Source organism: Salvelinus sp. IW2-2015, linkage group LG28, assembly GCF_002910315.2.
Source record: "Salvelinus sp. IW2-2015 linkage group LG28, ASM291031v2, whole genome shotgun sequence".
NCBI lineage: Eukaryota > Metazoa > Chordata > Actinopteri > Salmoniformes > Salmonidae > Salvelinus > Salvelinus sp. IW2-2015.
In genome coordinates, this window is record NC_036868.1 from 5,696,625 (window position 1) to 5,714,519 (window position 17,895).

Sequence of the window (17,895 nt, forward strand, 5' to 3'; positions counted from 1 at the left end):
ATGCTAATGCTTTATTTAACCAGGTTGTTATTGTAAAAGAGAACTTGTTATCAATCACTTATAATTACTTTGCTAACTAAATAATAGAAAATGGAACTTACCCATAAGGAATGACAGCTCAGTGATGGCCTTGGTTCCAATGTGTGTTCCTATAGGTGAAGCTATGTGACTTTGGCTTCGCTCGCATCATTGGCGAGAAGTCGTTCAGGCGCTCTGTGGTCGGCACACCCGCCTACCTGGCACCCGAGGTCCTACGCAGTAAAGGTTACAACCGTTCCCTGGACATGTGGTCGGTAGGTGTGATCGTTTACGTCAGCCTCAGTGGGACCTTCCCCTTCAATGAGGACGAGGACATCAACGACCAGATCCAGAACGCTGCCTTCATGTACCCTTCCACCCCCTGGAAGGACATCTCTGGAGAGGGTAAGAGAAGTGCATGCACCCCAAATGCCACCCTATATTTTGATCAGGGCCCATATGTATAGTAGGGAATAGGGTGCCATTTGGGATGTAGCCTGTGTGGGTCGACCTGTAGATCATCTATTTACCTATCTCCCGAGTGGTGCAGCGGTCTAAGGCACTGCATCTCAGTGCAAGAGGTGTCACTACAGTCCCTGGTTTGAATCCAGGCTGTATCACATCCGGCCGTGATTGGGAGTCCCATAGGGCGGCGCACAATTGGCCCAGCGTTGTCCGGGTTTGGCCGGGGTAGGGTGTCATTGTAAATAAGAATTTGTTCTTAACTGACTTGCTTAGTTAAATAAAGATAACATTTGCTGTGGTTTTACCAGTGGTCTTCACCTCTCAGGGTGTGTTCTCTTTCAATGTTCCACCTCATCTCTTTAAAATGTCTTTGGAACTTTGAGACTGAGAACAGCAGAATAGTTTTCTAGTCCTAATTGACTCAACCTAGAGGTAGCCATGTATTTCATTCTAGTCTGGAGTGGCCAGAGTAGGGGGATGGATGGAAATGTAGATATCACTTGTTTCTGATGTCAATGTTGTCCATGTTGGTCCATCCATACCCACAGCCACAGACCTGATCAACAACCTCCTCCAGGTGAAGATGAGGAAGCGTTACAGTGTGGACAAGTCTCTCAGTCACCCCTGGCTTCAGGTAACACACCTGCACAGTGACTACTTTGTCACACTACGTTCATCACATCATTAAATGCAGCACATGTCTATGATGTTCAGTTCACACTGCTATGGAAATAGAACTTACTCCATCTAAGGGTCTATGAAAGTCCCCCTGTACTTCTCCTTGCAGTTTAGTAATGACAATAGACTCCTCCTTCACTTCCCTTCCATCCTCCAGGACTATCAGACGTGGCTGGACCTGCGGGAGTTTGAGACACGCAGAGGGGAGCGCTACATCACCCACGAGAGCGACGACGCCCGCTGGGAGGAGCACGCCGACGAGCGGAGCCTGCATTATCCCAAGCACTTCATCATGGCGCCCAACCTGGACGACATGGAAGAGGACCCCTAGTGGCTGGGAGGACTACCTGCAGGCTGCACGTTTCAGAAGGAGTTCACAGGGCATCCTGGGACTCGGAGGCCCATGACTGGTGCTTGGGTCCCTGGAACCTGCTACTGCTGGCTGAGACTATAAGCTTAAACAGGGGGAGATGCATGTACCCTATATGTATGTGCATAAAGGTGTCATTGTGCATTACCACATGGAACAGACAGGAGTTGCTGCAGTGGACAGGCAGATGTGTGGTGGTACAGTAGCATGACATGGGAACACATTCGTGGTGTTGGGAGGAAAGGCGTGACGATCGAGATCAAGAATCTTCAGGTTGTTTGGTTTTCATCACATTCCAGAGACCCTACGTATGTGGATTCTCTCTTCACTGACTGTTCTCTACAAGCCATAATATACAGCCCTCATTCAACTCTGGACCTAGATGCCAGTTCCACTGCATTTTTTCATTCTTCCCCTCTAATCAGGGACTGATTTAGACCTGGGACACCAGGTGGGTGCAATTAATTATCAGGTAGAACAGTGAACCAGCAGGCTCCGGACCTCGTAGGGTAAAAGTTGAATACCTCTGATATACAGTCTGTCTCATGAGCCTGAAAGACGAACCCTAAGTGGTTGGTTAGTTGGGGAATCCCTCAGCAACAGTAATAAACATTTGCACTGCCATTCAACCCAGAAAAATGGCTACAATAAAAMAAATCCAAGAGACATTTCAGCTTTTCAGCTTCTATAGCATATTTTTCTAATGTTGTTAGTTTATCATGTGTATTTGAAATCTCACGACTACATTGAATTGTTAATTTACCATGAGTGCTATTTTTTGAAAACATTTATTTCCAATGGGTTCATGTAAAGGCTGTTGAACTCAAAAACATACAAAATATGCTAATGTTTTGAATATATATTGAAAATATTTTGCTTATTCGATGGGATGTTTTTGCAATATTTGTTAACACGTTGTAATCTCTGGCTCCCTTATTGGATGCCTTGAATGAAGTTGTGAACCAATCAGCAGCTGCTACACACGGTCTTAACCCCCCTTTAGAAACTGGCCTGAGAAAAAAAATCCTGCAAAAATGATACCGGTCTAACCAAAGCCTGAGAAATCTTCCCATAGAAATAATTACATTTTTTATGATTCTACCTTTATTTTTGTATGGAATTCTGGATGTCAATTGAATGGAGTAGAGTGCGAAGTGTCACAAAAACATTGATAGGACCAAGCCTAGGGAATTTTAGATGTTAATTCTCTGCTCGCAGCCATAGCTTACAAATGTTATGTTTTTTCAATGAAGTAAAGATAGTTGAGAAATGTTTTTTTATTCAAGAACTGATGTGACCTTCTCGGAGCTCTGCCTTATTTATTCTCCTTCTCTTTCATTACATGTGTGGTGTTGTGTTTTTACGGATGATTGACTGGATTCACACTCAACGCCAGAACTGCTGCTGCTCCCGGTGAGGGAGCTGCAAGGCCAAGCAGTCCGGCAGATTCACACAGGATTTATCCCAAATGGCACCCTACTCCCTATATAGAGCACTACTTCTGACCAAAGCTGTGGTCAAAACCTGTGCACTATATAGGGAATAGGGTGCCATTTGGGATGCTGACAAAGTCTGATCAGTGACAGTGACAAAGCATGGTAGGATAAAAAGACCGCAACGGATAAATGGACTGAGTACTCTGTACTATGTCAAACAAGCCAACAGCGGATAATTGGACTGAGTACTCTGACCATGTCAAACAAGCCAACAGCGGATAAATGGACTGAGTACTCTTGTTACTTATGTCAAACAGCAACAGCGGATAATTGGCTGAGTACTCTGTACCATGTCAAACAAGCCAACAGCGGATAATGGACTGAGTACTCGTGTAATATGTCAAACAAGCCAACAGCGGATAATGGACTGAGTACTCTGTAATATGTCAAACAAGCCAACAGCGGATAAATTGGACTGAGTACTCTGTACTATGTTAAACAAGCCAACAGCGGATAAATGGACTGAGTACTCTGTAATATGTCAAACAAAGCCAACAGCGGTAATTGGACTGAGTACTCTGTAATATGTCAAACAAAGCCAAGCAGCGGATAAATGGACTGAGTACTCTGTAATATGTCAAACCAAGCCAACAGCGGATAATGGACTGAGTACTCTGTAATATGTCAAACAAGCCAACAGCGGATAAATGGAACCTGAGTACTCTGTAATATGTCAAACAAGCCAACATGTAATATGTCAAACAAGCCAACAGCGGATAAATGGACCGACTACTCTGTAATATGTCAAACAAGCCAACATGTTGGTTGAAGAGAGAAATCCATCATTTGTGTGTGTCACATTTTGGCTTTGTTTGGTGTTTCTCCATCCCAAAACATGGGTACGTCCGTTTGAATGATGACCTCACAGCTTGTCCATGCTAATAGCGGTTGATGACATACAAACACATTCTAAATAAAACAGAACGTTTGACACTACTGGCTGACACCAATGGAACCAAGTGCAGTCATATGCAGGATACTAACCCAGTTACATATTCATGACAATACAGAATACAATGAATGCATTCATTTCATTTGTAGTATCAAATTACTGACATTTTGTGTGCAGGGAAAAACATGATGATTGTTGTTTTATGAAAACACCAAATGACTCAATTGAAATTTCAATATGTTGTCTTCACACTCCCTATTTTGGTATTAGTCTATTTTCAGTCTCAATCCACCRCTTTGGATTGTGAAACAATGTTGTGCTGTGATGTTTGCCATACTGTATGTTCAGTACAAAGCACACGTAGAAGGGTGATGACTTAAACCTGAGATTCATTTAGTCTGTGTTGCCACTGGATTGGCAGATGTCAATGTTTTCTATATTTCAATATTCACATATCTAATAATAAATAAATGCCTCGGACAGTARCGTAGAGAATTTACTACTTATTTCATTTGCAGCTCGTGTCCCCTTGGTTTTATTCATCAGATTATATTGCGGTGTTCCAGACAAAGGAACATATTCTACCTTTATGTAAGAGAACTCATGGAAACTACAGTGAATCATTATCTGCGTAAGACAGGCCATACAACATAACACACAAATGCATTCTATTATAGTTAAATTTTAAAAACGAGCAAGTATTCTTGATCATTTAATTGGTCGAGGGACTGAGGGAACTATGGGACCCTATTCCCTATGTAGTGCACGACTTTTGATCAGGGCCCTATATGGGGAATATGGTACCATTTGGGAGACAAGCAACAGAGTCAGAAAAACTGGGGTAAAGAGCTCTCTTTATGTCTCTAATCTGTGTAGTTAAATCCAACTGTCACAGTGCCAGTGTAGCCTGCCACATTACATTGTGCCATATGTTAGATGAACAGAGCCGTTTGTGGCTGGGGAAGAAAATAAATGGCTAACTACTGCTGTGTAACGATAGCACCATATGTTGAGGCCTATAGAAAATGCTTCCTACCGCTCTACAAGTTTGAGCAGGAAAACATTTCTGTTGCCTTTCTAACAAATCTTTCAAAATGTAAATATGCTGATACACTGGATTAATACCAGAATATTTTCAGTCTTAATCATATGAAAATACTTAGCGCAGTATGTGGTTCCAAGACAAAGAGATCGATAATATACACCGGGAAATGTTTTGTAATGACTTTTAATCATTCAGTCGTTAATATGATATGACTCATTAAGTCTTTAATATGATAGCTTCATGTTAGGGTCGCTCAGTTTTTTGGGCTGGTTATTATGGCTACGGTAATCGGCCTGTGTAATAGTATCCTTTAATTGCTACTGGGGCAGTGAGGGAGAGCCTGTCAGAGCAAAACACAGCATGCTGTGAGTGGCTGACTGTGTCCCAAATGACACCCTATTGCCTATGTAGTGCACAACTTTTGACCCAGGCCCATAGGGCTCTGTTCAAAAGTAGTGCACTATATAGGGAATAGGATGCCATTTGGGATGCATTCGCTATCTACTAACTCCACATTCACCAGATTGCTTCAAGATGTGGAGACAGCCAGGCACCACGTGGCCAAGGGCCATTAATGGTTTCCTATAGCTTCAAACACTGTGACCTTGAGTGACGTTCTGACTGATCAAAGTGACATTGTCTACCACTTGGAARTATATGTTGGCCTAATGAACATGATAGAGAAAGATGGCAGCCACCATCTTCCCTCAGTGAGGCAAGGTGCATAATTCTTAGGATTTTATCAGCACTTCAGTTCTACTTTTCAAACCAAACTCACACCCCAGTCAGAKCAAACCCTATTGCTTCCGCGGGTCTTGTGTGTATATAATCCTGTGTGGCTCAGTTGGTAGAGCATGGCGCTTGCAATGCCAGGGTTGTGGGTTTSATTCCCACGGGGGACTCGTAAGAAAAAAAGTATGAACTCACTATTCTAAGTTGCTCTGGATAAGAACGTCTTCTAAATGACAAAAATATAAATGTATAATCAAGGTATAGTGCAACTTTTAAGTGAGTTGACACACAGCCTCCGCAGTGCAGAGGAACCCATGGTGAGTCTCTGTGTTCGTTCTTTACGAAAGGCCAAGCTCACTGAAGCCAGCCACAGGCAGGGGCGCTGGGCCCTTCTTGGGAACTGGGGCCATCTTCTTACCCCCCTTGGCCTGCTCAGGCTCGGGRCTGGTGAGGCGACTGTGGTTGAGCATGGTGAAGAACTGGAACCTCTCGCCCATCTTCAAGGGGTTGGTCAGCATGTCATAGCCCTGGATCAACTGGGCCCTTGTGGACGGGTCTGCACAGTTCCTCAGCAGCACCTGAAGACACAACATTGCACAACATTGCAATTAGACAAAGATAATTGAGTGGAGGGCAAAGTAAAAGTAAAATCCCAAGTTATCTTGAAAGCCCCGATTGGCAGTTGAAAACCATGAGCGTCCACTTAACTTAATGCTTTGACAGAAACTGATACAAGCGGATTGTTATGATTGTATATATAGTGGTCACCTTTGCCCCATGTATAAAGAAGTGGAACAGAAAAGTGTGCTCACAGGGTTCCTACTCACTTGTAAGCGTGTATCGATTCCCATATTTTTCAGGAAGTCTTTCTGAGAGACAGGGCCCATGCAGGCCACCGTAGCTCCAGCCATCCTCCTCAGGTAACTGTAGTCCACGTCAGCAGTCAGGTCAGCAGAGCCGGGCGAGGCTAGGACATCATGGAGCTTATGACCTTTAAAACCCTGGGCGTGGGGGACAGGTGGTGTTCTGGTGTTATGACAGAAATGGTAGACATGACTACTACTAACTACTACAGTTCATTATTTGTGTATCGTTACATTTTCATTTGATTTAATTCATTAGTTGTTAAAAAATTACATTGATCTGAAATAATTCCCTTTTTTATACCAAATCAGGTCTCTCCTCACATGAGCAACGATTGATAACATTTTCATCTAGTTACATAAATGTGAGCCTGCCTGAAACATGGCTGCCTTGTTAACAGATGGAATTCTGTGATTCCCTGTCTTTTGAAGGAGGGGGTCACTTGCTTGAACCTCTCCCCCTCTTTTCATCACACACATCAGTGAGTCCCAGAGCCAGGGAGCCAGGCAGGGAGAGCCCACCCCTCTTAATAYGGGCCAGATGGGGCTGGGTTAGGGTGTAGCCCCAGGAACAGGACTGGAGGGTAGTTGACCCTGATTTCCGTGTGCCACCAGCAAAGGGCAAGAGGGGCATGTCGGCTTCCTGCATCTGTTTCCTTGTAGCTGAGGCTCACTCGGCTAATCACTTTACCACACACACAGCCACTCACACACACACACACACACACACACACAGACACACACACACAGACCGTATTAAAACCTTACTGATAAACGGGCCACGTTGGAGACAAGATGACACTCACTCTGAACGTGTCCGTCTTGGTCCCGTCGTGCCCGTAGTCAGCAATCAGTGCAGCACCCCCATCCTCTGCGATCCGATTGGCTAGGCGCTGGACGATGACCCCTCCCTCCGGGCAGACCTCCACGTGCCGTCTCTTTTCATCTGCCTAGGAGGTGAGGGGTTTCAGAACAAAAACAAGAGCGGCTCTGCTTACCTGTCTGGGTGAAGCAGGGGCCTGAGCACACACATCAGCAATCATACATGACTTTGCTTCCAATTCATCTCCACTTAGCAGCACTGGCTCTAAGCCCCAAGGCATCACCAAACCAGGAGAGTATAGCTTTGGTGGGTTAGGAGAGATCCCAAATGGCACCCTYTTCCCTATATAGTGCACTACTTTTGATCAGAGCCCCATTGMGCCTGGTCAAAAGTAGTGCACTATAAAGGGAATAGGGTGCGATTTGGGGAATACCCTTAGACTATCAGGGAACACATGTTGGGACATCTATGGGGGGAAAAAAAGACTAAAGTGGAGTATTAAAACCTATAGGCCTGTCTACTTGTAATTGAAAACCCCATTAGACCACAGAGATGACAGAGCAACAGATAAGATTATGTGGGACTTTTAACTGGCGAGCGCAGAGAGAACAGAGTTAACAAACTCTACTACAGTATGTGGAACCCGGGATACACAGACAGTCAGGCAGGGGCAGCAGCCATTAGCCAGGATTTAAAACCAGTAAGGGGGTTTCAACCAAGTTCACTCATGATGTAAGGCTTTACACAGACAGTCAGGCAGGGGCAGCAGCCATTAGCCAGGATTTAAAACCAGTAAGGGGGTTTCAACCAAGTTCACTCATGATGTAAGGCTTTGGCACGCTGTTCAAAGCCCCTGCACTCTTCCAGTGAGGCCAGATCAAATAGGTTGGTACTGTATTTACTGCAGAAACACTGGTAATAAAAACCAGATGCTGCACAGACGTTCAGACTTTTAAGGAAAAAGGAGTTTGTCGAGCAATTTGACTGTTTTTGTGTCAATGTTGGCTTTTGCAAAGATATAACTGTTTTCAATCTAGGASACATCCATTCACATTGAACATCAGCGATAGCTACATTTTGATCAATCCGATAAAATGCTTAAAATCAATCTTTCAACTGATACATACAAACGTAATAAGATTTTTTTCTTTGTTTTTAAAGATGGTCTGAGTTAAGCATCAACACGCAGCACTCACCTGTATGAGTTGAGTAGAGGCCAGAGTGGGAGCTGGCACTATGACAAGCCTCAGCTTGCCTGGGTCATCTGGGTCAATATCCACCATCACCTCCCTCCAGCCCTTCTCTGTTCCCTGGGCCCACATCACAATCAATGCACAACACAATGCAATGGATCAAATGGTAATTACAATACATTTTTCTCAATTCTTTGTGATCTGCTATCAAGATCTATCTGTATAATCAAAACAGCTGGTGAAGAAAATGTACCTGGAACATGTGGATGGGTAAGGCATCAAAGAACTCATGAGCGAGGTAGATGCTGAAGCCTGTTTGAAATAAAAAATTACAACAAATAGGACTAATAGTAGATAGAATAAAAACTGTACCAGAGGCAAAGAATAAGTTAGGAAAAACAAAAAGAAATGGAGGAACTTATTCAAGAAAGATCAAGTGTAATATATTATAAAAATAAAGCAAACTGGATGGAACATGTGGAAAAATGCACCAGTTTTTATTTTTAAATCTTCAACATAAAAATGCTACCAAAAATAATTTACTGAAACTTGCGACAAATGATGGAGTCACCCATGATTCAAAAGATGTTTTGAAAGAGGAAGCAAAGTATTTTAAGCACATGTTTTCATTTCAGTCTCCTCCATCTTCACTAACCGATGTTAACTGTAAGGATTTTTGTTTCTATTAATGATGTAAAATTAACAGCTGTACAGAAAGACTCATGTGAAGGGCAAATCACAGATGAGGAACTTCTTGATGCAATTAAAGCCTTTAAGTCTGAGAAAACTCCAGGGTTGGATGGCATACGAGTGGAGGTATACCAAATATTTTTTGATATACTCAGAGGACCGTTATTAGCATGTTTTAACCACTCCTACAAAAATCATAGATTATCAGATACTCAACAAGAAGGTGTGTTTTCATTATTACTGAAACAGGATCCAAGTGGTAAATAAAAATATACGGTCCATTTAAAAAATTGGAGGCCCCTTACACTTTAGTGTTGTAATGCAAAATTTCTAGCAAAATGCATAGCGCATAGAATTAAAAAAGGTATTGTCAGATATTATTRATCCTAATCAGACAGGTTTTTAACATGGACGATACATTGGAGATAATATAAGACAAGTACTGGAAACAATAGAACACTATGAAAAATCTGGGAAACCAGGCCTGGTATTCATAGCTGACTTTGAAAAGGCTTTTGATAAAGTACGACTGGAATATATATATAAATGCCTGGAATATTTATCTTATATCTCTTATAAAAAAGGTTAAAAGGTATGTATAGTAACCCTAGGTGTAAAATAGTAAGTAACGGCTACTTCTCTGAAAGTATTAGACTGTCAAGACGAGTAAAACAAGGTTGTACACTATCGGCATATCTATTTATTATGGCCATCAAAATGTTAGCTATTAAAATCAGATCCAACAATCTCAAGAGGTTAGAAATCAAGGGCTTAAAAACAAAGTTGTCATTGTACGTCATTGTACGCTGATTCATGCTTTCTTTTAAATCCACTATTTGGATCCCTCCATAGCCTCAGAGGATCTAGATACTTTGTCTAACCTCTCTGGATTACAACCAAATTATGATAAGTGTATTGTGTATATTATGTATTGGATCACAATTTTTTTTWACTTTTACATTACCGTGTAGTTTACCAATAAACTGGTCTGTCGGTGATGTGGACAAAATCGTATACATATCCCCAAAAAATGAAATTATCTTACAACAATACATTTTAATAGAAAGTTAGCAAAAATATATAATATTTTGCTACCGTGGAAAGGAAAATACCTGTCTATTTGTGGAAAAATCCCCCTGATTAACTCTTAAGTCATATCGCAGTTTACTAATTTACCTATGATTTTGCCTACACCTACCGACCTGTTTTCTAAATTATATGAGCAAAAGATATTCTATTTTATTTGTAACAGCAAGCCAGACAAATTTAAAATGGGTCTATTTATATAATGAATATGAATTCGGAGGGCAGAAATGATAAAATATTAAAGTATTAGACATTTTACTAGTCATCAGTCATACAAGAGTAATATTTCAATCCAAACTGTTTCTCTAGCAGGTTCAAGAACGGGCTTTTTCCCTTTATTCAGATTACAACCTCTCACTTTCGGTTATTTGAAAATGAAATAATCTCCCAAATATCGCTATTTTTAAAACAAGCCATAGAAAATTGGTTGCAATTTCAGTTTAATCCACCAGAAAAGATAGAACAAATATTACAACAAATATTGTGGTTAAACTCAAATACACTAATTGATWAAAAAAAACAATATTTTACCCCCAAAAATAAAGAAACAGGTATAATCTTTCTAAAGGATATAAATAGGACTGGTGGAGTTATGTCAAATCTAACAAAAATACAGTTGAAGTCGGAAGTTTACATACACCTTAGCCAAATACATTAAAACTAAGTTTTTCACAATTCCTGACATTTAATCAGAGTAAAAATTCCCTGTCTTAGGTCACTTAGGATCACCACTTTATTTTAAGGATGTGAAATGTCAGAGTAATAGCAGAGAGAATGATTTATTTCAGCTTTAATTTCTTTCATCACATTCCCACTGGGTCAAAAGTTTACATACACTCAATTAGTATTTGGTAGCGTTGCCTTTAAATGATTTAACTTGGGTCAAATATTTCGGGTAGCCTTCCACAAGCTTCCGCAATTAATTGGGTGAATTTTGGCCCATTCCTACTGACAGAGGTGGTGTAACTGAGTGAGGTTTGTAGGCCTCCTTGCTTGCACATGCAAGCAAGTATGCTTGGGGTCATTGTCCATTTGGAAGACCCATTTGCGACCAAGCTTTAACTTCCTGACTGATGTCTTGAGATGTTGCTTCAATATATCCACATACTTTTCCTCCTCATGATGCCATCTATTTTGTGAAGTGCACCAGTCCCTCCTGCAGCAAAGCACCCCCACAACATGATACTGCCACCCCCGTGCTTCACAGTTGGGATGGTGTTCTTCGGCTTGCAAGCYTCCCCCTTTTCCCTCCAAACATAATAATGATCATTATGGCCAAACAGTTCTATTTTTGTTTCATCAGACCAGAGGACATTTCTCCAAAAAGCATGATCTTTGTCCCCATGTGCAGTTGCAATCCGTAGTCTGGCTTTTTTATGACGGTTTTGGAGCAGTAGCTTCTTCCTTGCTGAGCGGCCTTTCAGGTTATGTCGATATAGGACTCGTTTTCCTGTGGATATAGATACTTTTGTATCGGTTTCCTCCAGCATCTTCACAAGGTCATTTGCTGTTGTTCTGGGATTGATTTGCACGTTTTGCACCAAAGTACATTCATCTCTAGGAGACAGAACACGTCTCCTTCCTGAGCGGTATGACGGCTGCGTGGTCCCATGGTGTTTATACTTGCGTACTGTTATTTGTACAGATGAACGTGGTACCTTCAGACGTTTGGAAATTGCTCCCAAGGATGAACCAGACTTGTGAAGGTCTACAATTTCTTTTGATTATACCCATGATGTCAAGCAAAGAGGCACTGAGAGGCACTGAGGTGTTGAAAAACTAGTTTTAATGACTCCAAGATAAGTGTATGTAAACTTCCGACTTCAACTGTATATGGAAATGTTTGCAAAATGTTGGGAAGAGATTTCTGATGTACCGATTCCATGGCACATTGTTTTGCATATCAGTTCATAAACAATGCGGAATTCAAAACTCATAATTTTTCTACTTAAATTATTTWAAAAAATMATTGCAACCAATAGAATATTTATATTGTGGGGATACAACCATCCCAGTTCTGCAGATTTTCCTGTAAAAAGACAATATCATTAGATTATTTGTTTTGGTACTGTCCATATGTAGCTTGTTATTGGTTGCAGGTCCAGGAATGGTTAAAGAAGTGGAGCTAACTCTGCAGATAGCACTACTGGGTGATTTGAAAAGTCATAGTCAATCGATCAATAATAAAATTATACTTTTAGCAAAAAAAGTTAATATATKATTTACAATCTGTAGAAACTATGAGAATAGAAAGGTTCAGAACATTTGTGAAACATCACAGCGGAAAAATATATGGCAAATAGAAATAAAAAAATGGATGGTGTTCAGAGATTGATGGGAGGGGTTGAGTGGAGCTGAAGGGTGGGATTAAAAACAACAAGAAAACTAATGTCAAATCTGCTGTGTCCGTAAATTGTATATGGGTTCGGAACTTTTGTGAAACAGCACAGTTAAAAATATATGGCAAAGTAGAAATCATACTGGATGGGATTCGGAGATGGATGGGAAGGGTTGATGGTAGCTGAAGGATGGGATTAAAAACCAACAAAAGATAACTGTTGCATTGTTTCCGTAAAATGTATATAGTATGTGTAAACTGGAAGTGGAAGCCTCAGTGTTGTTGTRCATTAGTTTACTCCAATTAGGAGAGGGGTGGTAGGGGAAATAATAAAGGAAAATATATATATWTTTTTTAAATATACGGAGTACCAGTCAAAAGTTTGGACACACCTACTCATTCCAGGGTTTTTCTTTATTTTTTACTATTTCCTACATTGTAGAATAATAGTGAAGACATCCAAACTATGAAATAACACATGTGGAATCATGTAGTAACCAAACAAGTGTTAAACAAAACAAAATATTTCATATTTGAGATTCTTAAAAGTAGCCACCCTTTGCCTTGATGACAGCTTTGCACACTCTTGGCATTCTCTCAACCAGCTTCATGAGGTAGTCACCTGGAATGCATTTCAATTAACAAGTGTGCCTTGTTAATTTGTGGAACTTCTTTCCTTCTTAATGCTTTGAGCCAATCAGTTGTGTTGTGACATGGTAGGGGTGGTATACAGAAGATAGCCCTATTTGGTAAAATACCAAGTCCATATTATGGCAAGAACAGCTCAAATAAGCAAAGAGAAATGACAGTGCAACATTACTTTAAGACATAAAGGTCAGTCAATGCGGAAAATTTCAAGAACTTTGAAAGTTTCTTCAAGTGCAGTCACAAAAAACATRAAGCGCTATGATGAAYCTGGRWCTCATGAGGACCACCACAGAAAAGGAAGACCCAGAGTTACCTCTGCTGCAGAGGATAAGTTCATTAGAGTTACCAGCCTCAGATTGAAGCCCAAATAAATGCTTCACAGAGTTCAAGTAACAGACAGCGTGAATCAGGCCTTCGTGGTCGAATTGCTGCAAAGAAACCGCTACTAAAGGAAAATAATTAGAAGAAGAGACGTGCTTGGGCCAAAAAACAAGAACAATGGACATTAGACCGGTGGAAATCTGTCCTTTGGTCTGATAAATCCAAATTGGAGATTTTTGGTTCCAACCACTGTGTCTTTGTGAGAAGCAAAGTAGGTGAACGGATGATCTCTGCATGTGTGGTTCCCACTGTGAAGCACGGAAGAGGAGGTGAGATGGTGCTTAGCTGGTAACACTGTCTGTGATTTATTCAGAATTCAAGGCACACTTAACCAGCATTGCTACCACAGCATTCTCCAGCAATACTCTATCCCAATTGGTTCGCGCTTAGTGGGACTATCACAGGACAATGACCCAWCACACTGTGTAAGGGCTATTTGACCAAGGAGAGTTATGGAGTGCTGCATCAGATGACCTGGCCTCCACAATTACCTGACCTCAACCCAATTGAGATGGTTTGGAATGAATTGGACCGCAGAGTGAAGGAAAAGCAGCCAACAAGTGCTTAGCATATGTGGGAACTCCATCAAGACTGTTGGAAAAGCATTCCAGGTGAAGCTGGTTGAGAGAATGCCAAGAGTGTGCAAAGCTGTCATGAAGGCAAAGGATGGCTACTTTGAAGAACCTAAAATAAAAAATGATATTGATTTGTTTAACACTTTTTTGTTACTACATGATTCTATGTGTTATTTCATAGTTTTGATGTTTTTACTATTATTCTACAATGTAGAAAAGAGTTTAAAAAAAGAAGAAAAACCCTGGAATGAGTAGGTGTCTGCAAACTTTTGACTGGTACTATAAATATAGATTTACAAAAATATATATGGGGGATTGGAAATGATACAATTACATTGATGGAATCTACAATCTATCTGCACTATTAAAGCTGATCTACCCCCTTAAAGATTTTTAATAGTAATACCCTCCCCCCKAAAAAACAAATTCTAGATTATTACCTCTGGGCACATCATCCAGGTTGCGGTACCAGGAGATGGGGAGGCCTGTGGTGGTGGTCCCCTGGCGGTACACAGGCTCATCCTCACTGGCCGACACCTGGCTCTGGTCTCCTGTTAGACACTGGGCCTGGACCTGGCTCAGCTTAGGACTCACCTCCACCAGGTGCACTGAGACTGCAGCCCCACCCAGGGCCCCACGCAGCTGACTGAACACCTGAACAACACAGACACAGAGAGACAGACATACAGACAAACAGAGAGAGACAAACAGACAGGGTGTAGTTTAGTTCCTTGGATCCTGGATTCTGTGTCACTGGTCTGAGTTTAAATGTCCTGATAAAATCCATCCATGATGAGGTTCAGGACAGGTTGTGACTGTCCAAAATCACGAGAAATGTTTTGATGAAGAAAAAAAAACATTTCAAAATATYGCAGGCAAAATGTGGAAATGGCTCCCTCCACTGATCTTAGATTGAACTGACATGTATAGTGTGTACACATGCAACATTTTTGCCATTTAGTAAGATTTAGCAGCACTGGACTGGACATACATACTCTGAGAATGTCATTGGCTAAGGAGCCTCTTCCTGGTCCAAACTCCACTAACTGGAAGCGACTGGGCTTCCCTGCTCCCATCCACTCACTCAAACACCAGATCCCCAGCAACTACAGGCAGAGAAGGGAGGAGCTCAAACCATTATCATCACTCAGGMCATTGGGATTGGAACAACATCAAGAGACTAGAACATTAAGAGACTGTTGATTGTGTATATGCATACTTATCTACTACACAACAATACATACATGTATTCAAATGTTGTTCTGGATAAATGCTTACCTCCCCAAAGATCTGACTAATTTCTGGTGATGTGATGAAATCTCCATCTGGCCCAAGCATATCATTCTGCACATAATATCCCTGGAACATGAAATAGACCACTTCATCTCTGAAGCAAACATTTCTATAGAGTAATAGCATAGTCTGACGGGTTTCTTCACTACAGTTGAAGTCYGAAGTTTACATACACCTTAGCCAAATACATTAAAACTCAGTTTTTCACAATTCCTGACATTTAATCAGAGTAAAAATTCCCTGTCTTAGGTCACTTAGGATCACCACTTTATTTTAAGGATGTGAAATGTCAGAGTAATAGTAGAGAGAATTATTTATTTTAGCTTTAATTTCTTTCATCACATTCCCACTGGGTCAGAAGTTTACATACACTCAATTAGTATTTGGAAGCATTGCCTTTAAGTGTTTAACTTGGGTCAAACGTTTCGGGTAGCCTTCCACAAGGTTCCCACAATAAGTTGGGTGAATTTTGGCCCATTCCTCGACAGAGCTGGTGAACTGAGTCAGGTTTTAGACCTCCTTGCTCACACATGCTTTTTCAGTCTGCCCACACATTTTCTATAGGATTGAGATCAGGGCTTTGTGATGGCCACTCCCAATACCTTGACTTTGTTGTCCTTAAGCCATTTTGCCACAACTTTGTAAGTGTGCTTGGGGTCATTGTCCATTTGGAAGACCCATTTTGCGACCAAGCTTTAACTTCCTGACTGATGTCTTGAGATGTTGCTTCAATATATCCACATAATTGTGCACCAGTCCCTCCAACAGCAAAAGCACCCCCACAACATGATGCCTGCCACCCCCGTGCTTCACGGTTGGGATGGTGTTCTTCGGCTTGCAAGCTTCCCTCTTTTCCCTCCAAACATAACGATTATGGCAAACATTCTATTGGTTCTCGTCTAACAATCCGGCCTTATGTGATAGTTTTTTCATCAACAACACCATGTGAGGATTATTTCAATACGCAGCATGCAGTCAACCTTAGTACCTGTTATGCGTTTGAGGCCCTGCTGACGCCTCGATGTGTCGATAGGACTTGTTACTGTGATTAAATAGTCCGTTTCTCAGACTTCAGGTATGCTTTGTTTGGATGATTGCCTTTCACAGTAATTAGGTCTGGGAGCAGACGCGGCTTTCCTCGACGTATGCGGCGCGCCTTAGTCAGATTCCTATGAGTATCGTTAATAGGAACGTTCTGATACAGATGAACCTCTAGAGAGAACTACTTTACTGGACCCGGTTTCCAGCATTTTACTTACGACGTAATGGTTTTCTTGAACTCTTAGTATCTGGCGTTATTCGAGTCTAAATGTCAGCGTTACTCGATTCGTTCACCAAGCTATGTCACATTGCCATCCTCTAAACAATGAAGCTACATGATTTTATAATAGCCATAGTGTTTTTAAGTATTCGAGTATAGTTATGGTTGTACTCTTGCGTGGTCCCATGTGTTTATACTTGCGTCTATTGTGTAAAGCAGATGAACGTGGAACCTTCAGTGTTTTGGAATTGCTCCAAGGATGAAGCAGACTTGTGGAGTTCTGCTCATTTTTTTCTGAGGTCTTGGCTGATTCTTTTGATTTTCCCATTGATCAAGCAAAGAGGCACTGAGTTTGAAGGTAGCGCTTTGAAATACATCCACAGGTACACATCCAATTGACTCAGATGACTGTCAATTAGTCTATCAGAAGCTTCTAAGCCATGACATAATTTTCTGGAATTTCCAAGCTGTTTAAAGGCACAGTCAACTTAGTGTATTAAACTTCTGACCCACTGGAATTGTATAGATATTTCACTTATTATTCACTCTGTCTGTAAACAATTGTTGAAAATTACTTGTGTCACGCACATAGTAGATGTCCTAACCGACTTGCCAAAACTATAATTTGTTAACAACAAATGTGTGAGTGGTTGAAAACGAGTTTTAATGACTCCAACCTAAGTGTATGTAAACTCTGATTCAACTGTTATGTGTGTGTTGTAACATAGTATTACCATGACTGGGTTTGGTAATAACCTCTCTCATGTACTCTGCCACTGAGATAGGACCTGTGGCTTTGATCTTGGAGTTAGTGTCTGAACATCGAGTTTCCTGCATTGGTTTCTCTGCTGAACTGCTTTGAGAAACGTTGGCTCTGTGCGCACGCTCCATGATCTAACTATAGAGTAGAAGACGTAAACAATAGAGCATATTACATATCATTCGCTTAACTATTGTGACGGCAGACATAGACGAAATAGAAAAATTGCCCTTACCAAATATGTTGAACAAGGGCAGACAAGACTCTGCTTAATCCCTGCAATGCTCG

General features: G+C 41.2%; 2 protein-coding genes across 4 annotated transcripts in view; one reads left to right on the forward strand and one right to left on the reverse strand.

Moving 5' to 3' along the window:
• Positions 1–3,248, forward strand: part of LOC111954472 (serine/threonine-protein kinase D3-like) — a 72,838-nt gene extending 69,590 nt beyond the window's left edge. For both annotated transcript variants that reach the window (XM_023974248.2, XM_023974249.2), the window contains exons 17-19: positions 156–423; positions 1,032–1,117; positions 1,319–3,248. In XM_023974248.2, the coding sequence (XP_023830016.1) occupies positions 156–423; positions 1,032–1,117; positions 1,319–1,492 (528 nt within the window). In that variant the 3' untranslated portion in view covers positions 1,493–3,248. The remainder of the gene's footprint in view (positions 1–155; positions 424–1,031; positions 1,118–1,318) is intronic.
• Positions 3,249–5,131: 1,883 nt separating this feature from the next.
• Positions 5,132–17,895, reverse strand: part of ndufaf7 (NADH:ubiquinone oxidoreductase complex assembly factor 7) — a 19,743-nt gene continuing 6,979 nt past the window's right edge. Inside the window, exons 1-9 of one of the 2 annotated variants that reach the window (XM_023974252.2) lie at positions 17,582–17,745; positions 15,572–15,652; positions 15,289–15,399; positions 14,734–14,947; positions 8,829–8,887; positions 8,579–8,692; positions 7,366–7,509; positions 6,524–6,697; positions 5,132–6,274 (exon numbers count right to left, since the gene is read on the reverse strand). In XM_023974252.2, the coding sequence (XP_023830020.1) occupies positions 6,035–6,274; positions 6,524–6,697; positions 7,366–7,509; positions 8,579–8,692; positions 8,829–8,887; positions 14,734–14,947; positions 15,289–15,399; positions 15,572–15,652; positions 17,582–17,584 (1,140 nt within the window). In that variant the 5' untranslated portion in view covers positions 17,585–17,745 and the 3' untranslated portion in view covers positions 5,132–6,034. Of the gene's footprint in view, positions 6,275–6,523; positions 6,698–7,365; positions 7,510–8,578; positions 8,693–8,828; positions 8,888–14,733; positions 14,948–15,288; positions 15,400–15,571; positions 15,653–17,581; positions 17,746–17,895 lie in introns of those variants that run through there. The other variant, XM_023974250.2, reaches the window with a different exon arrangement.